This window comes from Anabrus simplex, chromosome 1 (genome assembly GCF_040414725.1).
Source record: "Anabrus simplex isolate iqAnaSimp1 chromosome 1, ASM4041472v1, whole genome shotgun sequence".
Taxonomy (NCBI): Eukaryota; Metazoa; Arthropoda; class Insecta; order Orthoptera; family Tettigoniidae; genus Anabrus; species Anabrus simplex.
In genome coordinates this window covers 351978451-351999354 of record NC_090265.1, presented here as the reverse complement: position 1 = coordinate 351999354, position 20904 = coordinate 351978451, and the positions used below count along the sequence as shown (strand labels likewise).

Below are 20904 nucleotides of genomic sequence, written 5' to 3'. Positions count from 1 at the left end.
GTATCAATCTAACTTCCATTAAATTAGCTGACCGTGTCGCGTTGGTGTTAAGCTCCACTGGCGCTGCTCTGCGGGAGCGCGCTTGAACTCGGTGAGTGATCTCACTAGGTAGGCCTATTCTATACCTTCACAATCATAAATAAGACTGAGACTTCGGTGGAAGCTACATTTTACTCTGACCTGTGCCTTAAGACACATGCTAAAATATTGCATCCATGAAGAAATAGCAACAGCCAGGTTTGTGTATTATTAGCTCGTAATTATTAATATATTCTCCAAACTGTATACAGTATGGATTTGTTGAGAAAACTTTAGGATAGCTGTATTTCATTTCGCGCTGTTCTGTTTTTTAAGTTAATGCATTGGACCTACATATAGGGGAAGAATAAGACTAAGACGCCTTATGCTTACATTGGAATTAATTTTGTAAGTGGTTCTACTCTAGATCGTGTGCGTCCTACCTTCTGAGCTGGCGCTTGGTGAGAATGAGGCCCATCAGTGTGAGGTTGGCCGCCATGCCCAGCGCCCCCAGGCTGAAGATGACCGTCGCTTCTGTGACTCCCCCTGGATGACATTGGAACACGCGACTGGCGTTGGCCGTCGCGTTTGAAGTGGCGCCGCTCCCGAAGCGAAGATTCGCTCCGATCATCGCGACCGCGGACCCTGAAAAAGACAGAATTTTGGCATTTATTTTTAAATTTAACATTCGTGTAAACTAAACTCGTTTCCAAGCATTAGCAGCACTGCTAATGGAATTACGTTTATAACTATTTGTTAATCTTAATACAGCCATAATGTTATATTTCTCGGTCTTTTGGGAGGTGCAAATTGTCGTTTTCTGTTGACGCCTTCCACGTTATAAACAGGACAATACGAAATATTGATATCGTAATTGGTTTTCGAAGAACAATATCCCACTAACGGTCTCAGAATTTTGGCTTGTGTTACTTGCAAGATAATGTGATTTGTTTATATCATAATAGACTTTTGAGATGTCACGCGATCTTCGAATATTATACGATTTATTTTTGTTACCCAGTTGCTACTAGATGTGGTAATTTGTGAAAGAGATCTATTGAATCATCTATATTGCGTGAACAGCTAATTATATATACATAACTGTTGATATTGCGATAATAGCGAGAGGCCTTACAGCTTTATACAGAATACTAACCACAAGAAGGAGACTTCATATACACTATAGCCGTACTTCGGTACGGAATTCTACGTTGTATACAGAATTGTAGATGAAATAGTGTACGCGCTATGAATAAAAGTTTATTAAATTGCATGTTGTTGTTTAGTCGTCAGTCCATAGACTTGTTTGGTGAGATAGTGGGTTCGAACCCCACTGTCGGCAGCCCTGAAGATTGTTTTCCGTGTTTCCCATGTTCACACCAGGCAAATGCTGGTGCTATAGAGATCGGGCCAGCTAGGAAGACATCCGGTGAGGGGAAGTGTGCGAGTGAGAAAGCAGAGCCGTGGGAGCGAGAACGCTGACTTCCCCTTCTCGCTCAGTGTTGTGGCGACGTACAGTTGACCCGAAATATTTGTAATACTGACATGTAACACTCCGCAGATTTTCAGTTAGTGGAATTCCCTTCCGGCTGTAAATTACAGACATACCTAGCCGAAATGAATGCATTTAGAAGTGTTACAGATGACAGATAGATTGAAGGAGTTAGAACATAATTTAACCTCTTATTACAGTAGCTGTCAAAGTCGTTTCCATGTATCAATTTGCGTAGTCCTTATTTGTAAATTATAATTTGATGTAAAATTAACTTTACGACGCTGTAGATGTACAGTGTAGAATATGGTTTGCTATAACACCAGGCTTCATAACCTGAGCCACGTCATGTAAAACAACTCGATAATAATAATAATAATAATATTAATAATAATAATAATAAGAAGAAGAAGAATAATAAGCTTCAAGAAAATTGAAAAACCCTCAGAAACTATGCGAAGAAGGAGGATAAACTTTTATGGTCATCTTCTCCTCAGAATGAACTCTATAATTAACCGAACAAATCTTGACTTCTTCCGTACCCCAAAACAAAACCGAACTGTTTTATAGAAACTGAAAAAGACATGGTAGAATTAAAAACTACAGAAAATTCACTATTCGGTCGAACAGCTAAAGTAATAACTAAAGAAGAAAACATAACGTTCCAAAACAAATCTACATTAAAAGCCAAATCTATTTGTCTCGGAAGACGAGAAGAAACGAAGATCAGAAAGAATGAAGAAATACCGGGCACTAAGAAAAGAACAACACAGAGAGAAAGAATTGATTCAACATACCCCAAAGAGGGTGAAACGAAATAATAATAAGAAGAAGAAGAAGAAGAAGAAGAAGAAGAATGTCCGCCTCTGTGGTGTAGTGGTTAGCGTGATTAGCTGCCACCCCCGGAGGCTCGGGTTCGATTCCCGGCTCGGCCACGAAATTTGAAAAGTGGTACGAGGGCTGGAACGGGGTCCACTCAGCCTCTAGAGGTCAACTGAGTAGAGGTGGGTTCGATTCCCACCTCAGCCATCCTGGAAGTGGTTTTTCATGGTTTCCCACTTCTCCTCCAGGCAAATGCCGGGATGGTACCTAACTTAAGGCCACGGCTGCTTCCTTCCCTCTTCATTGTCTATCCCTTCCAATCTTCCAATCCCCCACCAAGGCCCCTGTTCAGCATAGCAGGTGAGGCCGCCTGGGCGAGGTACTGGTCATTCTCCCCAATTGTATCCCCCGACCTAATGTCTCACGCTCCAGGACACTACCCTTGAGACGGTAGAGGTGGGATCCCTCGCTGAGTCCGAGGGAAAAATCGACCCTGGAGGGTAAGAAGACTAAGAAATAATAATAATAATAATATAAGTACTTTTGCTTTAAGGCGAGAAAGCAGTGTTAGACTATGAATGTGACTCAACGATATGACATATATAATTATATAATTGTTCTCAGGTACAGAAACATAAAAGGAAACACCATAAAGGGTCTACATATGCTGAGTAACAACGTATGTACACGAAGATAACTTAAATGGCACTACAAATAATAAGTAATAAAATAATGACACTATAATTATTCACAAAATGAGCACATTCTTGTTTTATTATGTCCACTACATCTCTTCAATTTCGCTGAGTCCTCCGTCATCACTTCTGTCGTCCTCACCGGATGACGTGTCGTCGGCTCCCAGCTGGATCGCAAAGGACTCTGTTTTGTGGTCTGGTACAAGTTACTGAGTGGACTGTATAACGGTTTACATTTAGTTGCGCTGGCACAAATAATCACTCGGATCTTTATAATGCATAAAATATGATTCATGTTGGTTTATTAACATTGAGTATGTACACTGAAACACTTAACAATAGAATTACATGATAAAATGAAACTCCACATAGCTATGGAGCTTGATGTTCGTGAGGCATCTTAGCATTACTCGAATCACGCGTGTATCACACCATGTTGTCTTACAAGTATCTGAGACGCTCTCACCGGAAGTCAACCCCAGCGCCCCGGGAACACATTGCTGGAGGCACGTGCTACCTGAAAGGTGCTGCACTCTGATGAGCAACTATTGTGATACACAGTAACATTCTCCCCCCTGTTGATTGTTCACAATCAAGACAAAGAGAAACACTACAAGTTTTTACACACTGAAATACTGTCACAAGAAAACACAAAAAAATAAACACAAAACACTCAAATAAAGACTGTCACTGACAGTTATGCAGGTAGTTCATTCAATAGGTAAAGGACTGAGTTTCACAATGGGTCGCTTGAATTGACCATTTGTCATTTTTACAGTCGCTACTCTGACAAGTCCATCTTTCCCAGGATGAAGTTCTTGGACCACTGCAAGCTTCCACTGCAGGGGTGGCAAGTTGTCGTCCTTGACTGCGACCACAGTTCCAACCTTAAGGTTGGGTTGCTGACTGACCCACTTGGGCCTCTGCTGCAACTGAGTAAGGTACTCCTTGTACCATCTGGACCAGAAATGCTGCACTATCTGCTGAAGACGTTTCCAATATGTTAATCGATTGCTGGGAACAAGTGTCAGACTGGGTTCAGGGATTGAGGATAGATTGGTTCCGATCAAAAAATGTCCTGGTGTTAAAGCCTTAGGATCTGTGGGATCAGAGGACAGAGATGTGAGCGGTCTTGAATTTAAGCAACTTTCAATTTGTGTGAGCACAGTACACATTTCTTCATATGTAAGAGCTGCATTACCTACAACTCTGCGCAAATGATACTTTACCGATTTAATGCCTACTTCCCAGATTCCACCGAAATGCGGGGTTCGTGGAGGTATGAAATGCCAGTTAATGCCTTTATTACTCATGCTGTTTGTAACTTCCTCCTGGAATTGGTTTGATGACATGAGCTGATGAAGATCTTGCAGTTGCTTGTCAGCTCCGATAAATGTTGTCGCATTATCGCTGTATATGTCAACAGGTTTCCCCCTTCTCGCTATGAATCGCCGCAGGGCAGCTAAAAATGCTTCGCTAGTGAGGCTACTTACTACCTCAAGGTGAATTGCCTTAGTAGAAAAACAGACGAATAATGCTATATATGCCCTTATTCGCACCTTGCTCCTTTTGTTGATGGGGCGTAAAAGAATAGGGCCACCATAATCAATTCCACAAGTGCTGAATGGTCGAGTTGGTTGCACACGATGCTTGGGTAGGTCGGCCATGATTTGCTGCGCAGTTACTGCTCTTAATCTGTGACATCTTATGCATTTGTGTATCTGATGTCTTATCACATTTCTACCATTCAGGATCCAATATCTTTCCCGAAGACAAGCCAATAACAATCCAGGTCCTGCGTGGGACTGTTGAAGATGTTCATGTCTTATGATCAGCTCTGTAAGATAATGTTTTGATGGCAACAGTATTGGATGTTTGGATGAAAACGGAATCGATGCATTCTTCAGTCTACCTCCGACCCTTAGAATATTGTTGTGTAAGAAGGGACATAGGTTCCTTATCTGGCTCTTCTTAGAGACTACGCCTCCGTTTTTCAGGTCTCCGATCTCTTCTGAGAAGGCTGCATTTTGTGCAATACGAATGCAGACTTCTAATGAATGTTCCAATTCTTCAACATTTAAAGGTCCAGTTTTCTTGTCCCTGGCATGCTTAGTGTTATGCAAAAATCTGTAACAATAAGCTATTGTTCGTTGCAGTCTTATTAATGATGAGAAGTTCTCAATAATAGTTCCAGCTTGTGTCACTACTAATAGTGTGGATGATTGTCGCTGCTCTGCTATGGCGAGCGAATCCTCAACATTGTTGTTCTGCGGCCAATTTAATTCAGAAGTGGACAACCAGGCGGGTCCTGACCACCAAATGGTTGAGTTTTGCAGATCTGCTGGTCTGACGCCTCGAGAAATTAAGTCCGCTGGATTATCTTGTGATGGTACATGATGCCAGTCACTAGTGTTCGTTGACTGTTGAATGTGAGCTACCCTATTTGCTACAAAGGTCTTCCAACGTGATGCTGGTGATGCTAACCATGACAGTACGATAGTGAAGTCTGTCCACAAGTGTGTTTCATTAATGGCCAAGTTTAAGACTGGCATGGTTTTGTGTACCAACTGAGCTAATAATGCTGCACCGAGAAGTTCTAAACGAGGAAGAGTGACTCGTTTAACCGGAGCTACGCGTGATTTAGAGCATAACAGTTTGACTGATATTTCACCCTCCTGATTCACTGACCGAAGGTAGATGCATGCGCCATAAGCTCGCTCGGAAGCGTCTGAAAATCCATGAACTTGAATATTTGCTAAGTCACCCTCAATTAATACATGGCGTTTTACTTGTATATTGTCAATGTGTGCTAGCTGCCTTTGTAATTTTGCCCAGTCTGATGCTAAGGGATCTGGCAGTGGATCATCCCAGTGAAGTTGATGTAACCATAAGTCCTGCAAAAATATCTTGTATAGTATCACTAATGGGCTGATCAATCCTAATGGGTCAAATATAGAAGCTACAACTGAGGTTGCTGTGCGTTTGGTTACTTCCTCTTCTTGTGAGATGTGTTTAACCTTGTTGGCAATTAAAAAGGTGTCTGATGTTGGGTGCCATGACAATCCTAAAGCCTTCACAGTGCTATCATTATCAAAGTGAAATGGTAAATTCATTTCCCTGTCTGTGGGTGGAACGCCTTCGAGAATGGCAGGATGATTAGCACACCATTTTCTGATGGGAAAACCTCCCTTGCTCAATAATGCTATTAGTTCTTACTGTAGCTGCAATGCTTCTGTGATGCTTGATGCTCCACACAATGCATCATCTACATAAAAATCCCTCTGCAAAATCTTAGATGCCTGTGGATAAATGTGTGCTTCGTCTTCAGCAAGCTGATTCAGACACTGTGTTGCTAAATATGGCGCTGAGGCAGTGCCATATGTCACCGTTAATAGCTCGTAGGTTTTCAGTGGCTCTTCTGGGGATTTTCTCCATAATATTCGCTGTAATTTTGTGTCATCTCTGTGAATTCTGATTTGTCTATACATCTTTGTAATGTCTGCTGTGAATACAATGTTGTGTGTTCTAAATCGCAGGACAATTGAGTACAGATCCTGTTGTACAGTTGGTCCTACCAGTAAGATATCATTGAGTGAAACACCTGTGCTGGATTTTGCCGATCCATCAAATACAACTCTAGTTGCGGTGGTGGAGCTGTCTTCTTTGAATACTGCATGATGTGGCAGATAGAACTGAAGTGTGTCCTCATCGTTAGTGATTTGTGCTTGTTTCATGTGACCTAGTTCCTCATATTCGGTCATGAACTGTACATAACATTTGTGTAAATCAGGATGCTTGTTAAGTTTGTACTCTAGTTGGTGGAATCTCCGGACTGCTTGGTCGTATGACTTTCCCAACTCTTGATGATTCTCCTTTAGAGGTAGCCTGACTCTGAACCTCCCCCCACTGTCTCTTGTTGTGTTGTCCTTAAAATGTCGCTCGCATTGTTGTTCTTCCACTGTTCTGGGTTGTGTGTTCAATTCTTCGATTTCCCAAAACTGACGTAGCTGATGATCGAGGTTTTCCTCACTTCTTATGAAACATGATGTCACAGGGTTGTCATTTACAGTATGGTGTTGAACCTTGCCAGAAACTATCCAACCTAATTCAGTGTTTTGAAGTACAGGAAAATCACCTGTGCGAGTCTTTCTTTCCATTATCAAAATGTCATGAAATAGTTCCGCCCCAATAATTATATCAATGGTAGCCGGGTGGTAAAATTTAGGATCTGCTAATGTAATGTTATCAGGAATGTTCCAAGACTTGTAATCCAGTGGCATTGTGGGCATCTGTCCTGTTATGACTGGAACTACTAAACAGTTAATATTAGCCTTGAACGAGGTTGCAATGGAATGTATCTCAACGTCGACGCTGTGTGTAATTGACGAAGAGGCCTGATTAATCCCTAGCACAATTGTGTTATTTCTCTTGGTTCTTAACTGAAGTCTGTTGACGATGTCTTCAGATATTAAATGGGTTTGACTGCCACTGTCTAGCAGCCCTCGTACCTTGTGAGATTTTCCATTGTGGTCTCTAATGTTAACAACAACAGTTGACAATAATACATGTGGTGTATCATTATGACTTGGCCTGGGTACTTTTCTTGCTGTGTGCACGCTGGCAATGACTACATCATTAGATCTAGGATGAGTAATATCTCTACTTGTACTGTTGCTACCACGGGAGGTGTTAGTGTCTATGTGCAACAATGTATTATGAGATTTATTACACTTGCGACAATGACTAGAAGTGCACTCCTTAACTGCATGATCTGGTTTCAGGCAATTAAAACATAATTTATTATCACGTACACACTGTATCCTTTCATTAGTGCCTAGTTTCTGAAATATTTCACATGCAAACAATTTATGCTTGTGATTACAACAAGGGCATTGACCTTCAGTGCGAGTCATATGTGTGAAGCTATGAGGTTTCCCCTTAGACATGTGAGTCTTAGAAACAGCAGGTCCTGATTGACCTTGACTGGAGCTGGATTGTATGCTTTCTAATGCTTGACATTTATGCTCTAAATGTTTAAAAAGGTGCTGAAGTGTTGGATTTTCCATAGAATCTAACTCAAATTCCCAACCTCTCCTTGTTTCATGATCTAACTGGTCTACTGCATGCTGTGCTAAGATAGTATGTTCCAATGGATTGTCTAACTGAAGGGCTTTCAAGGCTTGCAAATTACTGGAAAATGTGTTTATGAATTGCCTAAGTTCAAAAGCTGATTCTCTTTCTATAGGCTTAATATTCAAAATCTCTCTAATGTGTGTTGATGCAATTAACCTTTTATTCTGAAATCTACTGCAGAGCAAGTCCCATGCAACACTGTAATTGGTTTCAGTAGTAGGTAAGTTTTGAATTAATGCCTTGGCTTGGCCTTGCAGTGCTCCTAACAAATAATGAAACTTTTCAATTGTTCCCAAACTTGCATTATTATGAACTATGGCCTTGAAGTTATCTGAAAAAGATAACCAGTCTTCGTAGTTCCCACTGAATGTCGGCAACTTGATTGCAGGTAACCTCAAATTTGAGCTATCATGTAAGGCACTGTGAGCTGAACTGGGACTACTTGCACTGTGAGCTTGCGATGGGAATAATAGTTCTTGCATCCTAGCCTTCAAGCTATATATGACAGTTTCCATATTCTCCCTATCCTTAGTCTGGTCAGTGGCTACATCTTCCACCTCTAGCTGTGACTGAATGGCGTCATATTTAGTGTCTAAATCACTTAATGTATCATAGCGCACTCTGATTTCATGCAAGTTGTGTTCACTGTTGAATGAGTCCACGAATGTGCTTATTCTTGTTATTCGCGCCTTAATACTGGTTCTTTGCTTTATTAACTTTTGTAGTTGCTGCTCATCCATCTCGGAATGGAAAGGATAATAAATAAGAAAAGGAAAATCTGACCTGTATAATACTTATTTTCCCTGCATCCTTCGTCTTGTAGTCGTGCTGATAAGATGAACCCTGGACTCCACACACTGCGTTGTCGTGTTGGGTAGTCGAATTGAAGCTTTCAGACACGAATGTTCTCGTGAACCATGCCAGTTTTAGACCACTTGCAGTAATTTGATGTGATTTCAGTAACAAAATACACGCAGCCTTGTGCTAAGCTTTTACCGCGTCTTCCGCGCCACGTGGTGTGATGTAAGCACTAGTATGCACACGATGAAGGAAGCGCGAGTAACTGTCGTAGATTTACTTCGCATTTTCACAAATTACGCACGATTATTAAAGATCCGGGTCCGGTGATGACCAAAATGTTTTGTGGTCTGGTACAAGTTACTGAGTGGACTGTATAACGGTTTGCATTTAGTTGCGCTGGCACAAATAATCACTCGGATCTTTATAATGCATAAAATATGATTCATGTTGGTTTATTAACATTGAGTATGTACACTGAAACACTTAACAATAGAATTACATGATAAAATGAAACTCCACATAGCTATGGAGCTTGATGTTCGTGAGGCATCTTAGCATTACTCGAATCACGCGTGTATCACACCATGTTGTCTTACAAGTATCTGAGACGCTCTCACCGGAAGTCAACCCCAGCGCCCCGGGAACACATTGGTGGAGGCACGTGCTACCTGAAAGGTGCTGCACTCTGATGAGCAACTATTGTGATACACAGTAACAGACTCCATAACGTCTTCAAAATGTTCCCCATCGCTTATGTTCCAGTCTTCGGCGGATATTGACGCGAATTTCTGTCTAGTGAGTTTCTCTACGTCGTCAATAGGGAAGGTGACGTTGTGAGAAGCTACCCAGTTCTTCACTTTTGCCCACATTATTTCATTACTGTTTAATTCAGGGTGATATGGGGGCAGTCGAATTACCGAGTGTCCGTACTGTTCATCTAGGACGTAGGTTTTGTGTGCCGGCTTGTGCAGTTTGATAAGCTCGTAAAGCTCGTGTTGGTATATCGTCTCACGGTGTGGAATGTTCCTATTCACTAGCCAGGAGATCATCGTCACTTTACGTGAGCTGGAGGTTGGAGTACGATCTACTTCCTTGTTGTGATATGGCGAGTAGTCAATTACGAGAACACTGCGAGGTGGAAGTTATCTTTCATATCTTTCATTCTCTTTTTAAAAAAGTCACTATTCATGTCATCATGGTAGTCGCCACTCTTGCTGCCAGACTTCCAGATTAGCAGACAGTTCTCGATGAAACCCATTTCACCGCCAGCATGTACAACTACCCTCCACCCGATACTGGGTATTTTTTTAATAAACAAACCTTTTGTATTTAACGTCATGTTTTTCCATTAGGATGCGCTTGTTAGTGTTAGCTTTTTCTGATGATATCCTCATGATCGAAGAATTCGCTTGACACTAGTATTGGATCCTATGAACTTTAAGTCTTTACCTAACTTTGCACGAATTTTTGAAACTGTAGGTAAACATTTTTCATCTAAATAAAAATTGCCAACAATAAGACGTACGGCACCTTCGTCAAAGTCGTCCAATCCAGTAATATTCTTTGTGCGCATTCGGTTTTTGTTTGGTGTTTCAAACAGACTATCCATAGGTTTTCCTAATTCTTTCGTTTTTCGCTCTTAATCCGTACCAAAGAACTTTCTGACACTCCAATAACTGCTGCTACTCTTTCCTGCACTTTTTGTACAATCTGTCACGAACTTTTCTTCCATTGCCTCCCTTTCCATAAAGTCTATACTCTATAATGTTCAAGATTGCTGCACGAGTCTGACTCTTTAGCACCATACGATGCAGGCTACTTTTAACGCCTTCCATACTGTTACAGATAGGCCTAACGTACACTACCACTAACCACAGTTACTACTCAACGGGAAATTAGAAAGGAGAGCGCGGCAGCTGAGTGTTAACTTATGCACTGAACTGTCCTTGTAGCAGGAGCTCTGTTAGGAGGGGATACGCTACGCGAGATAGTCCAAAGTGCGCATGCGCTCCCAGATGTCTTCCTACCTGGCCCGATCTTTACCTTAATTAAGTCCACGGTCGCTCTTTCCCACTTCTAGACTTTTCCTGTCCCGTCGTTGCCATAAGACATATGTGTCGGTGCGACGTAAAAAATAAATAAAACAATAAATAGAAAACCTCTAATAAGAACAGGTACATACACACTCTATTTTTTATTTATTTTAATTTATTTCTACATTATATACAGGCTGCCACAAAGACAAAGACAGCTTACAAATTTTGATTAGGCATGAACTTATTCTTTATAGAAATTGAACAATCAAAGAAAGATAGGATCGAGAGGTCCATATGCGTGGTTCGTAAATTGGAGATAGAACCTTTCAGTTCATTAATTGCTTTGGTGGTGATGAAGGTTCTGGGAAGTCCGAACTGCTTACAGAAGTGTACAAAAAGTTTCGGAATGAGGTCTCTCGCTCCGATTATCCCTACATTTAAACAAAATAAAGAATAAATCTATTGAAAACATTATATCCGGCTTCTTAGCAGAATAGTCAGCATAATGATTCTCGGGTTCGATTCCAGGCCGAGTCATACGCTAAATTGACAAGTTGATTGTTTAAATCCTCTAGCTCGGGGTTGGGGTGTTTTTGTGTTTGTCCAAATACATACCACACCCCCATCCACCACAGACCCTGCACTTAGAGCTGGCGTCGGGGAAGTCATTCAGACGTAAAACTGGACCAGTTCTATACGCACGGCACAGATCGCCCTTTGACCCGATCAGGGTGTGTGTGGGGGGGGGGGGGGGGAGGAGAATGAGCGACTGAGTGAGGGTGTTGTATAACAGCAGTGTTGACACAGCACGATGCACTACGAGGCAGTGCAACCAGGGAAACTGCCCTGTCACCGTCAATAAGTATTTTTGAATGGAGTATCGTATAAATATTCTTGAATGGAATATCCTATTAGATTATTTGAGGCTTCTGTGCCCACTGGGCACATAAAATTACACATTAAACAATATTTAGTTTGCAGTGAGAGCCTAAACTATGTTTTTCCTTGATACTGGATGTCGCCTGATGTACAGGATGAGTAATTTTCCTTTGGGGTGACTCTATCTACACATTAAAAACACTCATTAGAGTTAATATAAGTAATAATAATAAATTAATAATAATTACAAAAACGTAGTTGAAAATGTCTTTCAAAACACCGGAGAAAAGGCACAACATGACCCTTAGGTGAGACGCCCTATGAATCACTTTAGAGAAAAAATCAGACAGGTTCGTCCATAATTCATCGGAGTGTTCACATGTCTGATCAGGCGATACACAGAACACTTCAGAGTGCGAGTCACTGTTTTCGAGTAGCAGTTAAGAGTCGATCGATCTGGGTAGAACAGAAAGTTCGTGCTTGCCGCCACATTTCTCATCCTAACATTCTTCTTATCTCCCAACAATAGTGTGGAACGATTTAAATACGTTCCGAGTTTTATCGCAATTCGTTGTCGGTAATTTGACAGATTCTTGGACACACTTACAATAAGTTGTTCGCACCACCTGATAACTAGAGCCCTGCACGGATGGGGATATCCGCGGATCCCTGCGATGTTAGTGTCTTGGCGGATGCACACTGTATGGCAGTGCAGGTAATTTTGCTGATAATTTCTAAATAATGAAGTTTATTAATTTTCGCTCAAGATAACTCTTATTTTTGCTTGTGTTTACGCGACCCTTCCCAGTGGTATGGGAGAATGGTGATATATAAAGAGCCTTGAGACCATAAAGCCGTAAATCTGACCGTAGCCTAACTGACTTCTGCCCGCAGTTAATGAGAGGAAGGAACAAAGTTCAATACGTCGGTACTTGTCGCAAGAGAAAATCCCTCAAACTTTGATTGAGAGGAGGGGGGGGGGGGGGATGGGGGTCTGGTGCCTCTGGTGCCAGGTATCAGGCCTATTGTATTATGTTAACAGATCTATCCGTTCCAATACCGTGGGTGTAATATACTGTAGTTAAATATTTTCAATATTCGCGGATAACCATTCGCGGATGCGATTAACCATTTGCGGATGCGGATAATATTTTTAATATCCACGCAGGTTAACCTAGATATGGGATGGATACACATGGTGTCACGAGGTTTCCTTGCCCCTTCCAATCACTTAGCTGAAACGATCAGCAAATTCGAACTGATTTTTGCTGAAGTTGACGGAAATGATTAGGAAATATGCTTATGGTGCTTTAAAGGTTTCTTTCTTGATATTCACCCACAATCCTACTTCGCTTGTGTTGGTTGGTCGTAAAAAAAATCTTAAAGAGCAGAGGCAGTCTATAAACGAAAAGAGAGAATGTGACATTTGTCAGCAAAGTAATTTTTGACTACGATAATTATTCTCTTTGCTGTTTATATATTTCAAGCTCAAGTCAAGCACCTCTCCTTTTGTGCGAAATTCGAGAAAACATATGCGTATCTCGTCTCACTGGCGTCAACGAACATACGAACTGCAGCTCTTGATAGATATCGAATGATGAGACTACTGTCATTCAGTCAGTAAATCGCCACTCCTCTGCATTGAGGGCAGTTGCCCAGGTGGCAAATTCTCTATCAGTTAAATAAATTCTGGTAGCTCAATCGTAAGAGTACCAGTGTCTCTTCCCAATGCAACTTGGGCTCATCAGTTGGAAACCGCACCTCTCCAAGACACTTGCGGATAGTTCACCTGCGTGTTATTGTGGAGTATAGTTTTGTGTGTGGTGTATGAGTTTCAGGTATGTTAGAGACAGTACAAACACTAAGGCCTCGAGCCTAGGGGACCAGTGAAGGTCTACCTAGACTTTTCTTGAGCTACTGTGGTCAATTATTCCAATACCAATTCATCTTCCTATGAACGAGTATTTTCCCCAATGTGTCCTATTGCATTATAACTTTACCTTCGTATCATGTTCGTCTCTACTTTTAACTCCATTGAAGCATATTCGACTATTAATGTCTTTCTACGCCATCTCTCCACTGACAGCTCGGAACATACCGCTTAGTCGAGCAGCTCATTTCCTTACTCCCAAGACTTCCCAGCCCAGAGTTTGCAACTGAACACTACTCGTTTGTCAGAAATCACCCAGACCGAATCGTGCTGTTTTCCTTAGGATCGTTTCCACTTCTCAAATCAAGTAATACTAGTGATATTAGTGAATTTTTTTAAATGTTCCTATGGCTGTTTCTTGCCTGGTGCAGCCCTTTGAAGGCAGACCCCCGGCGGCATCTGCCTGTACTGGAAACTGCGTGTTATTGTGGAGGATAGTTTTGTGTGTGGTGTATGAGTTTCAGGGATGTTAGAGACAGTACAAACACTCAGGCCTCGAGCCTAGGGGACCAGTGAAGGTTAAAATCTCTTACCCGGCCAGAAATCGAACCCGGGGCTCTCTGAACCGAAGAACACTACGCTGAACATTCAGCCAAGGAGCCAGACAGTCCTGACTTAAGGTGAACGGAGTGAAAATCAAATGGCTCGTTTGATACCAGTGTTCCAAAGCGTGTAGCGATTTATATCGCGGAATGCCGTATATATTCATCTTCGAAGACACGAATAGAGTTTGTGTTATAAGCAGAAAATCCATCTGAAATTCACAGTAGGATAAATATTTCCAATTGTACAGAGTCCATGCATCTCATCAACATCACCTTGGTTAACGTAAGTAGAAAATTAATATGTTCTAGTGTTTGTAGTTCCTAATCTGTTGAATTAGGTCTGAACTATCGCTTACTCATTTTTAAAATACTTCTTATGTTGCAGCGCTAAGTTTCTGCTACACTGTTCCTTCTACGGAATATCTGTTTCTGGACCAGAATGGATTACTTTCATAAATTCTAAAATATCCCTTCGTTGTGTTATTGTAATGTGAAATACTGTATTTACATGCGACTTCTGGAAGCTGCTACCAGTAATGTTTCTTGGTGACGTCACAGTAGTGACAACCAAGGTTAATAGAGAACAGTAGGTGACAACCAGTGGCGCCTCGTATCGTTGAATGCATGGAGTACGTGGAGTACAACGAATCGAAAATGGAAAGACACTGCAGCAAATGCTCCTAGGAGAATCTCGCCAATCTTATTCACCATTTTGTGGAAAAACTTTGTGCAGCCTTTCTTTGTGCCGACATCCCCTTAAATAGTCCGGCTCCCTGGCTAAATGGTTAGCGTGCTGGCCTTTGGCCACAGGGGTTCCGGGTTCAATTCCTGGCTGGGTCGGGAATATTAACCTTAATTGGTTAATTTCACTGGCACGGGGACTGGGTATATGTGTCGTTTTCATCATCATTTCATCCTCATCATGACGCGCAAGTAGCCTACGGGTGTCAAATCGAAAGACCTGCATTTGGCGAGCCGAAGTTGTCCTCGGACATTCCCGGCATTAAAAGCCTACTCCATTTCATTTCATTTTTTCCCTTAAATAAGCTGAATCATCCAAAATTTCGTGAATTCTTAGAAAAATACACCAGAAAATCTCTTCCCGATCCTTCCACTGTAAAAAAGGACTACATCAGCCGAAGCTACGAAAAAAACTATGCAAGAAATCAGGCAACGTGTTGCAAATAGGAAAATATGGGTATCAATTGATGAAACTGCAGACTCTATGGGAAGATATATTGCGAATGTCATTGTGAGGAAACGTTTCTAATAAACTGTGAACATTTAGCAAACGTCAATTTTTCTGCCTTTAGTAAACTGTTTGACAGATCTGTGCGTGCCATATCGACCAAAGGCGTTCAGCATGACAATGTACTGTTCTTTGTAACGATGCTGCGCCTTATATGGTGAAAGCTGCCAAATCACTAAACGCATTATATAGTAAAACGGTGCCTGTGACTTGTTTCGCTCACGCCTTACACAGAGTTGCAGAAGAGATTCGTAGTCAATATTGAGTGAGGTTGATAAATTGATTGGGTGTGTCAAGGTCTTGATGAAAGCCCCTTCACGTGTTGCATCATTTAAGTTGCTAGCTCTAAACATTCCCTTGCCGTCTTCTCCCATTTTGACAAGATGGGGATCCTGGATTGAATCCTGCAACTATTACTGCCAGAACTTCAACATTGTGAAGTTCATTTGATGGCAGTGAAGCCGCTACAATTGGACTAGGCCAGGAATTGTCTAATTCTGACATTTCAGGTCAACGTTCATACATCAAATAAAATTTTGGTTTTCTTCCTGCTACTATAACTGCTTTGGAGCAATCAGAAGTGAAGCAGATAGAACTAGTGAAAATAACTGTGAATAAATATCGCTCATAGGGTCGGTTGATGCATGCATTTCAGTGGGCTTTTCATACTGATATGTAATAGCAACGGCTGGCTCGGTGAGGAAAGAAACGGGAAACTACCTCACTCCTCATTTCCCTAGTACGCCTTTTTAGTGACGCGTAGGCTATTTATGACAGCTGTTGGCGGAGCTGCAGACGATCAAACCAGCCTATGGGCTGAATACCCAGCAACACAAATTTAATATTGTTTGTGGTAAAGTGGGGCAATAAGTATCAAAGAAAATGGAAAAGGTGTTAGAAAAAAACGAAGGGTACCACACATTGTGTTCCATTTCAATGATTTTGTTTGGAGAAGAGTTTTCGCTTAATCATTTTAGATTCAAATCATATTGTCCATTTCAAATGTGCTCCTATTGTGTCAGCTGAAGTAGAACAAAGTTTTTCAAAGTACAGGGCTTTGTCGGCTGAAAATGTAAGCTATTTGAAAATTTAAGTTTATTTGAAAATTTGCACAAGGTATTCGTTGTATATTGCAACCCAGGGCTCGTAAACTGAAGATACAGAAGCATGTGGTCGCAGCGTGCGTTAACTATGTACTGACAATTTTAATAAAATAAGAAGCACACTACAACATCAAATTAAAAGTCTCTTGTGCATTTTATTCATAAATAAATGGTTCGTTGTCATAAACTGACTTGTTAATTGATTTTGCAACTGGAATTTTACCTCAAATACAAATAGGCCTACTGTTAGGCTGGTCATATTTTTTATGTTATTGTGCATATTTTGGTAAATTTTAGGTTATAAAAATCCTCGCCATCTCCAGTGCTACGCTATGAAAAAGGACCAACCGGAAGCCTATAGAACTGGAAATAAGAATAAGAAAATGGCGGTTGGTGGGCCATACATTGCGGCAGCTTGTAGACCATATACGTTGACTCAGCAGCGAAAGGATGCTAAACATTTTTGAGGCGTTAAAGAAATCGACCCTTCTGAGGGAAATGAAGAATTGCTTGTCTTGAAAACGATTTCTCGATTTGTTTTTGTAAGAGTCTTGATTAAACATTTAATTAATTAGCAGCTGCAAGGGAAAATATATCCTTACCACATATTTCTTTTTTGGTATGAAATTGGCACTGCCAAATCAAAGGAAGGGGCACCATACAGGTGACCTTATCTTAGTGTAGGGAATTCCTGTGATCTGGGGTAAATTTGCAACTTTTCCTGCGACGATATGGTCCACCCTTGTGCACCAGTTCAGAATGGATTTTACCATCTTTACCACTCCCGTAGCTACCCACATACCGGACGCCTTATGATATGACTATATTAATCTAAGCCCTAATGTGTGATCACGAGATTTCATATACGACTGAAGATCAACTTCGACACAATTTTACAAGAAGTTGCATAGGGAAGGTGTACCGTAGGCCTATTCAGTTAGCTGGAAACGTGTTTTGTTTGTTTGGTTGCACTTTCTACATCGACTACTAAAATATCTGTGTACCAAATAACACCATACTGTACGCATAAGAACACAGGTAAGCAAAGGCCAACACATTTTTCAGGAATGCACTACATTTTTGTCATTGATTTACTGCGATTGTTATGTGAATGTCTGTGATAATTAGTGCAACACAGTGTTAAGCGTAATACTTGCTGGCGATTATTTATTAAATTGTTAGTTTTGAGTTACGCGAAGATATCTGTAGCTTACGTAGCCTGTAAAATTAACGGAATTTTTCACCGCATTATTGTAGTTTGCTGGTTAGATTTATGATTTCTAAAAGTATATCAAACTTTTTTAGCCTAAATACGCTCCATAAAGTCACAGCTACATCTTTATCAGTCTCTAACGAATACCGTTACCGTTGGTTGAAACTGCTCCAGCGGTACCAGAACTCTGCAAAATATTTCGGTTGCGTGCAGGATTGCACAGTATTTAAAAAGGTGCCCAATCCCGCTTTAGTTCTTCGTTTTCTCTTTCACTTTTGCTGTTTTCCTGCACGGAAAATATGCATTTGAAATGCTCTCAGATGTGCTCTAACTGTTGATGTATACACACAGTCGGGTGTCTCGTAATTAGCTGGTGATGAGTGTGCCAATCCACACAGAACTCATGGCATTAACGTAGTTTTGTGAAGCTCTGCTATCGAATGTTGTATGAGTAGGCGTGTGGGCTCAGTTAATTACTATGCACGCTATTTAGCGCATTCTGCATTATTTAACATGTAACATGATAATTTTTATTCATATCATGTAGAAAACTGATAGTCGCTGTGAACCGTGACATTTTTCAACAGTGAGCACGCCGTGAAATTGATTAGTCAATGAAATAATCTGACATAAGTAGATTATCGCTCAAAATTTAATCATTATGCGCTTACACAACCTGTGTTACGAAAGTTCTGGGTAACTGTATTGATATTCAATACCTGGGACATAGTATCAGTATCATAGGCGTCAGTTTTGTTTTATTGTCTGTACCAGGAAATGTACATCCATGATGCTCTGGAAGGTTACTGAGTGGCTCCTCGTAGGCCTGCGTGTTTTGTACCTGCTGGATTCTATTGTTTGCTGATGACGGACATGGAAGTCCTACTCAGACTACTTATCAATTTATGTGCTCAACTGGAAAAGACACCCCATGTCGCTACAACCGTGATGAGCCTTAACTGACCTCTGCTCAGCCTGAGGCCTGCAGATTACGATGCGACACTAGGCCCATGTGACGAATCTTTCTGGACTGGGACCGCTCTCTCACCGTGAGATAGCTCATTAGTTGTTCTCACGTAGGCCGATTGGAACTCGAACCAGCCCTTAGAGCTAGGTAAGAATCCCTGAACTGGCTTGAAATTGAATCCCGACCCTCCGGGTAAGAGGCAGGCTCGCTGCACGTAGACCGTGGGGCCGACTGAACAGCCTGTAAAACCTTGAGTATTTTACAGCATCATGTTCATTTGAGACGTCATGTTTTTGAACCACACCGAACTGCGTGCCTTTGGTTGATGTTCCAAGATCAGAGAGATCTGTAACCATGTCCTCTTTCTTGCCTCATGAAAACAGTGAACTGAAGGCTTCACATAGGCATTTTATCACTTGGACAGTCGCTGGTGGATGAACTTCAGACAGTGGCGATTTAAGCACTCTTCGACTGATTCCTGAACCAACAGAGATGATGTTAAAGTTCACTGCTATAGTTGGAACGAGTCAGGTGTATAAATCTAGTAGCTTGAAACAATATAGTAGTTCTGAAACTTCCCGCAATCGTTCACCAGCAGTGAGTAAAATTACCGCCTTCTCACTCTTCTGCACGCTGTCACTTTCAGTTTTGAATGGCGCTGATTTCACTTCATCAACTAAACAGTTCCACTATGTGCAGCTTTGCTGGTTCAGGCTTCCAATGCATCTCTCTCGTCAGTGAAAACTAATTTGCCAAATGCTTTTCTGAGCACGTTATGCTCAAGAACGTTGGTATCGAACTCCAAAGCTAAAATGCTATCATCAGTCTAGATGCGTTTATTCGTAATCAGTTCGGTGCTCCAGTATTCAGTAACATGATTATGCACGTGTGGGAGAATGTAGATGAATGTGACGGTGTACTTGATGCTCCTGAAAATGTTGCTTCGAAGACTGGAGTGGGTCATCTCCCTGCTACAGTCATGAATCATTCATCCAGTGTGCTTATTGTTGTGTACATATTTGTTTACTAGGTATCTTTGTCCCGATCAGTGTCCTTCAGGCAGTCCGTTTCCAGTTAGTTATAGTGCATTGTTTCTTCTGGTATGGTCTAGAGCAATTTTTTAACTTTCTCTGACCTGTGTCAGTCTCATCTTTGGCTTTGACAATGTGAAAGTGACAAGGTGTGAGCGATGATGGTAATACCATTGCTTATGTAGCCAGTTCCTACGATGAATGTCATGAATGTGCCGCTCATTCAGTTGATTAGATTATGGGCTTGACAGACTGATGCGTATTTGCACATTCTTGTTCAGTGAGGAAAACAACGAGAAACTACGTCGCTCATTTCCGTAGTACGCTTCGTCAGTGACTCCTAGGCTATATGTGGGACTCAGGGTCGATCTGTTGTGGATCCAATATGCCTTCGGACTAAGGACTCAACAAACAAACAAACAAACAAACAAACAAACAAACAAACAAACAAACATGCATGCATACATCTGGGCACCCATGACGGTTGGTAATTTAGTACGTCAGTTGACTTGTGTAGCCGGCATATGAACGTTTGAGAACCAGATGACAAGGAGATGGCTCGAGGTACAGAGCTATCGGACTTCGACAAGGGCTTAAATGTGGGCTGCCACCTCAGTGGGCTGTCTAGCAGGGCGATTGCAGTGAAGTTGAACAGGTCCAAATCAGCAGTAGCATTCGTCCTGCGTAAGCGCTGGTGGATGGGCATTGTGCTAAAGGTCCATTTTCTTGGCGACCTAAAATGTTGACCGACAAAAATCGCAGAACCTTGAAATTAACAAAAATGGGGCACAACTGATGGCTAATATCCGACAGGAGTTTCATGCAGCAGGATGAGTAGGCCCGTCTGTTTCCATTGGAACATTGCGAACGGAGGCCCACCAACTCGGATATTTCGGAAGAGTAGTGGCACATAAGCCCCTTATCACGAATGATTACAAAGCTTGGCGACTCAGGTGGAGTTTGGACCGTCGCAGTTAGGCACAGGAGCTT

The 20904-nt window shown here is 41.5% G+C and overlaps 1 protein-coding gene across 1 annotated transcript in view; it reads right to left on the bottom strand.

Annotated features, from left to right (window-relative positions):
• LOC136866095 (uncharacterized) overlaps positions 1–20904 on the bottom strand; it is a 629091-nt gene that overhangs the window by 258077 nt on the left and 350110 nt on the right. The window contains exon 2 of the mRNA XM_068226418.1: positions 462–663. Within this exon, the coding sequence (XP_068082519.1) occupies positions 462–649 (188 nt within the window). The 5' untranslated portion in view covers positions 650–663. The remainder of the gene's footprint in view (positions 1–461; positions 664–20904) is intronic.